Below are 5,650 nucleotides of genomic sequence, written 5' to 3'. Positions count from 1 at the left end.
GGACACTAAAGAGGCCTTTCTACTGACTCTGAAAAACACCAAAAGAAAGATGCCCAGAGTCCCTGCTCATCTACGTGAACGTGCCTTAGGTATGCTGCAAGGAGGCATGAGGACTGCAGATGTGGCCAGGGCAATAAATTGCAATGTCCATACTGTGAGACGCCTAAGACAGCGCTACAGGGAGACAGGACGGACAGCTGATCATCCTCGCAGTGGCAGACCACGTGTAAAAACACCTGCACAGGATCGGTATATCCGAACCTTACACCTGTGGGACAGGTACAGGATGGCAACAACAACTGCCTGAGTTACATCATGAACGCACAATCCCTCAATCAGTGCTGAGACTGTCCGCAATAAGCTGAGAGAGGCTGGACTGAGGGCTTGTAGGCCTGTTGTAAGGCAGGTCCTCACCAGACATCACCAGCAACAACTTTGGGGCGTTACACCGAGGCCTGTACTCTGGAGTGGGATCGATTTGGAGGTGGAGGGTCCGTCATGGTCTGGGGCGGTGTGTCACAGCGTCATCGGACAGAGATTTTTGTCATTGCAGGCAATCTCAATATTGTGCGTTACAGGGAAGACATCCTCCTCCCTCATGTGGTACCCTTCCTGCAGGCTCATCCTGACATGACCCTCCAGCATGACAATGCGTGATTTCCACTTTGTTCAAGGACACATTATTCCATTTCTGTTAGTCACATGTCTGTGGAACTTGTTCAGTTTATGTCTCAGTTGTTGAATCTTGTTATGTTCATACAAATATTTACACATGTTAATTTTGCTGAAAATAAACACAGTTGACAGTGAGAGGACATTTATTTTTTTGCTGAGTTTATATATCCTCATTCTCTGATCACATTTTGCAGACAGTCCTCCACCCCTCTGTTCAAGTTATCCCTCTCTCCTCTTAGTGTTGTTGGTCATTCTCTCTCTCTAGGCACCATTCCTGGGGCCACGTTGAACAACAGGCTGAGTTTACAGAGCTTTTCATTAGATGAAAGAGACTCCTCCCACAGGCGCTGGTTGGTCTCCCTCAGAATCGTCACTTCCCCCATCAGGGCTATCCTGTCCTGCTTCTCCTGACCGTCACAGAGAGAGACAAAGAGAGAGAGAGGTCATTGGGGTTATTTAAAAAGAGATGCTGAGGTGGTCAACACATTGATTTAATGATGACAGATGGGGGTTGTGTATCTGAGATAGAAATGTCTCACCTTTTCCAGGTTGCTCTCCAAGTGTCTCAGCAGCACCTCCAGGTTGTGAAGTCTATCAGACAGATCACTGGTCACTTCACTTTAGAGAAGCAAAACATCTTCTTAATACAGAATAACTTCAACACAAGCTTCATGGGGGAAAAGATTATGTGCTGAAGGTGAATTAAAATATAAAACGCCATAATGGCACACTCCATACTATTCCCATGTGCCTTTGAGAATTAATAGCCAGATCTTACAGGACCCACAGTTTCATTAAGTCAGAGTAGAGCCATTATGTGTGTATATCCGCACAGTAAAGGGAATGGAACCATAGGGAGAGAGAATGTGTGTACAGTACCTTCTTATTACAGGCTGGAAATTGTAGTCCTGAGGAGGGTAGTAATTGGGTGGGCAAGCCGTGGGTCCACCCTTTGATCCATGCTTCATGGACTTACTGGGGGGAATGGGCTCCACTGTCCTCTGTGCTACAAACATGAAACATAAATGCACCATACACTGATGTCACAAAAATCCCTGCATATTCTCATTTAGTCTTAAATGCCATGCATCTCACAAGCATTCATAGGCAAGTTCAGGCACATGGACATGCTTCTTGCACACATACTCTCCTACCCTTATAGGCCTTGGCAGTGTTGACCAGGTTGCTCCACTTCAGGCTCCCTGCAGGGTCCGGTAGGGGGATGTGCCCAGAGTCCCAGCCCTCTGTCAGGGACAGCTCAGAGGCAGACAGGTCCTCCAGCCCTGCCAACTCTGAGCAGTCAGACACTGGGGAACAGGCCAGACTGTAGTCCATGGGACCACTGCCTAGACTGATCTCTGTGGAGAGGCTATGACGGCAGTACTAGGGAACAGAAGCAAAATGAGCTGTGGTCAGTTAAATGTGTACATGGACATAATCTTGAACTTTAAAGGTTCAATGCAGCTGTTCTTAATATCAAATAATTTCTGGGTAACAATTAAGTACCTTACTGGGATTGTTTTCAATTAAAATTGTCAAAATAAAATGAAAATAGCTTCTTAGCAAAGAGCAATTTCTCAAGCAAGCAAGGACTGTCTGGGAGTGGTCTGAGTGGGAATGGAAAAACTGAAAACTACCTGTTATTGGCAGAGAGGTTTGGAACTCTCTTTCTTATTGGTCACTTATGATGTCACCAGGCAGGCCAAAACGCCTTTCCACAAGACAGACTGAAATTTCAATTTCAAGCGGTCTTTTCAAACAGTTCTTACACTAAAAGGGCATTATCATCATTTTCACAATTTCACAGTATTATTCCAACCTCATAGTGTGGAAATATATATAAAACACAGGAAAATCAGATCTGTAAGGTTCGTACTCATATTGAATTTGAGTATGTTAGAACAATATTCAACACCTGTGCCTCTATGATGTGTGTTGAGGTCTTAACTCACTGCATCCCTCCCTGATTCCTCTAATGTGTTGTCCATTATGATGAGCCTCCTCAGTTCCTCCTCTAGATTTGTTGTCTTGCGGGTCTGTCGCGGAGAGGGAGGTCCCCGCAGCGAGGCCAGGACACGTGGCTGACCAAACACATTCTGGGACGTCATGTCCACCTGTCTGATTACAGAGTGGTACCGCACAGTTACTCAGTAATAAATCATCTAAACACGCTGCAAATCCTGTTTGGATCAACTGAATAGACATTTTCTTGGAACCTTCCTTTGTCAACTCAGATCACATAGCCTTTTCTCTATTTTCTCATTAATGAAGTAAGTACTTGATACATGCACTATAGAACTGCAATAACTGAAATAATATAGAATAACGTTCTCTCACTCTCTCTCTCTTACGCTCAAACTAACCTCTTGATGCTGTTACTGTGAGAGCTGTTGTTGGTCTTGATGGTGTTGCTGTCTATGTTGGTGTTGTCCTTGTGCTGCCAGGTTGTGAGTCTCCTATAGACAGGAAGAGTGGGACTGAGGCTTGGCTGGTAGACCGGCTTGGGACGAAGGCTTGGTTGGTAGAGAAGCTTGGGGCTTAGGCTTCGCTGGTGCTGCTGCTGGTTTGGTCTGGGCTGCTGCTGGTGCTGGAAAGGCTGACTCTGGTGCTGGTCCTGGCTCTGGTGCTGGCTCTGCTGTCGGCCAGACTGGTTAGGGTCCGAGGGGCGGGATCTGATAGTGGCTCTGAGCATGCGAGGTTTGTCCACTGTGGTAGTCTTAAATCCCTGAGTGCTGCTGTAGACACTGCAGGCAAAACAAACACACACATCTCAGAACCACGGGTACAGCACAAACATAGACAGACACAGCAGTACAAACAAACACACCAAAGAAATGCACACACAGTGCAGATGTGCAAACTCGCACATGGGACACATAGAGAAATGTCGACATTATTGAGACTTATCCAAGCATTAATCCAATCACTTATTGCTAACCCGATGCCGCACCCAGTGTGTTTGTATGTTACAGTTATGTGTCACACGAAGGTTGTGGTCCCCCCATGTGGGACTCTGCAGCTCTCAGCTGACCCGGAATCATTAAACACATCAATCTATACCAGGGTCCCTCCCACTATGGTCTCTGTCTCACTATGCCTGTCTCTCACCTGTGTGTCCCTTTCCACCCTCCCTTTTTGTCCCCCTTCCTGTCTCTCACTCCCGCCAGGTGTCTTACCCACCAAGGTGTCCCTCCCTCACTTCCTTACTCCCCCTGTCTGTTACTCACCTGGGTCTGAAGACAGCCAGGACTCTGCGGGGCAGGGGCAGGGTGTGGGCATGGTAGCCCTGGCACTGGTTGAGGGAGACAGGCCTGGCAGAAGAGGATGCTCCCCCTCTTCTCTCAGTGCTGGGGCTGGATATCTGCAGAGGGGGGCTGTATGTGCCCCAGCCATGCATGGACCTCTGGGGGGCCCTGGGACAGGCATAGTGTGACTTGGTCTCCTGAGGTTGTTTAGTGTCATTTGGGGAGTACAGATCTGGTGTGTCAAAGTCCCTGCCACTGAAGAGGATGTCCAGCCCAACCCCCTGGTGAACCCCCCTCTCACCAAACCAGCCCTTGTGGGCAGTGATACAGGAGGCCATGGCAGAGAGAGTGTCACTGCTGGGGGGGGCTGAATGGATTTCTCCACCTGAGAAATAGAGTGTGTTGGACAGAGGTGATGGTTGGTATGTTCAATGGCAGCTATGGGAGAATGTATGACCAGACTGGCTTAAAAATGTACAACTGAGAATTAGGGGGAGAGAAATTAGTAAGCATGTGTGGTAGTACTAGGCACCCTTGTTCAGCCCTAACACGAGCAAAACTCGTTGCCTGGTTTAACTGAGCTAAGGCTTCACTATATGAGAGGAGGGACTGTCCAGAGCCAGGCTAGAAGAGGCACGGGCTATATGCTCTGGCACTGAGGAATAGAGGGCTGATTGTTAATGTGAGTGTGGTCAATGTTCTCCTTGTTAACACATAGCTGCATTGTGCTGCACTGGGATTCGGAGCTCTGGGTTGCTCTGAATAGCACAGATTGAAGAAATTAATGTTGAAGGAATTTATTCATGAAATGTCATCAATTGCTTTTTTCTGCAAGACCTTATTTCATTAATATCAATCAATTTTAACATCACGACCATAATGCATGTATCAACCAAATCAGTGACCATTCTTCTGGTCATCTTTAGAGAACGTTATTGTTGCAAAAGTGTCTTGGCTAACCCCCCACAGGTTAGTGCCTACAGGCCTAATGCCAGCACATAACAACTACAGCAGGCTATCTATCTGTGGTCAATACCATCAGCAAAATTTCCAAAAGCATCCATCAATCATGACCACTCACAAAACAGCTGGATAACTCTTGTCAATAAGTCATTAGACTATGTTATCAGTCATCACTGACGTTCTGTTGTGGACAGCAGACACAATAATACAATTTCTTAGCCATCATCTGCATATGCTAAATCACATTCCAGAGAAATCAGGGAATAACTTGTAGAGGAAAAACAGAATACTTACCTCTCTTCAGTGTCAATGAGCCAGTTCACATATCCCAAATGAACTCACAGTGCTCTAAGCCTCTGTCCACTGTGTGTGTGTGTGTGTGTGTCACACAAGCTCCCATAGAATTTCATATTTTTCCTGACAAATTAGCAGCTATGTTTAATACCCTACTCTTTCTAGCAACCTACTAGTTTTTCAAGAATTTTATGGAATTGTCCAACTTTAATACATTTGTGATTGCATGTGGCCGTTCCTGCATGTGGGCATTCCTACATCTTCCTACAATGCGCCCATTGGTTTCTGCATGAACGTCCTCCCCCTCGAGCATCCCACTGGTTCCTGCATGAACACCCCCCCTCGAGCATGCCATCTTTATGCTTGTGGGACACTTTTGATATTCTGGATTTCCACTGATTGTCTATGAGATAAACATTTTGGTCAAAAGTTTAATAAAAGTATTATCTGACTTTTTAGGGGTGAAGTACACT

At 46.3% G+C, this 5,650-nt stretch overlaps 1 protein-coding gene across 1 annotated transcript; it reads right to left on the bottom strand.

The window, feature by feature from the left end:
- Positions 1–688: 688 nt before the first annotated feature.
- LOC109892099 (uncharacterized) lies at positions 689–5,436 on the bottom strand. The gene is made up of 8 exons (XM_020484517.2): positions 5,178–5,436; positions 3,903–4,305; positions 3,039–3,419; positions 2,628–2,793; positions 1,830–2,058; positions 1,555–1,681; positions 1,215–1,293; positions 689–1,082 (listed from the first exon to the last, which is right to left on the bottom strand). The coding sequence occupies exons 2-8, from the start codon at positions 4,256–4,258 to the stop codon at positions 924–926; spliced, it is 1,497 nt and encodes a 498-aa protein (XP_020340106.1). The 5' UTR covers positions 4,259–4,305; positions 5,178–5,436; the 3' UTR covers positions 689–923.
- Positions 5,437–5,650: the final 214 nt, after the last annotated feature.

The sequence above is a fragment of the Oncorhynchus kisutch genome, linkage group LG6 (assembly GCF_002021735.2).
Source record: "Oncorhynchus kisutch isolate 150728-3 linkage group LG6, Okis_V2, whole genome shotgun sequence".
Taxonomy (NCBI): Eukaryota; Metazoa; Chordata; class Actinopteri; order Salmoniformes; family Salmonidae; genus Oncorhynchus; species Oncorhynchus kisutch.
Note: the sequence above shows the minus strand (reverse complement) of the source record. Positions and strands in the feature narration are given on the sequence as shown.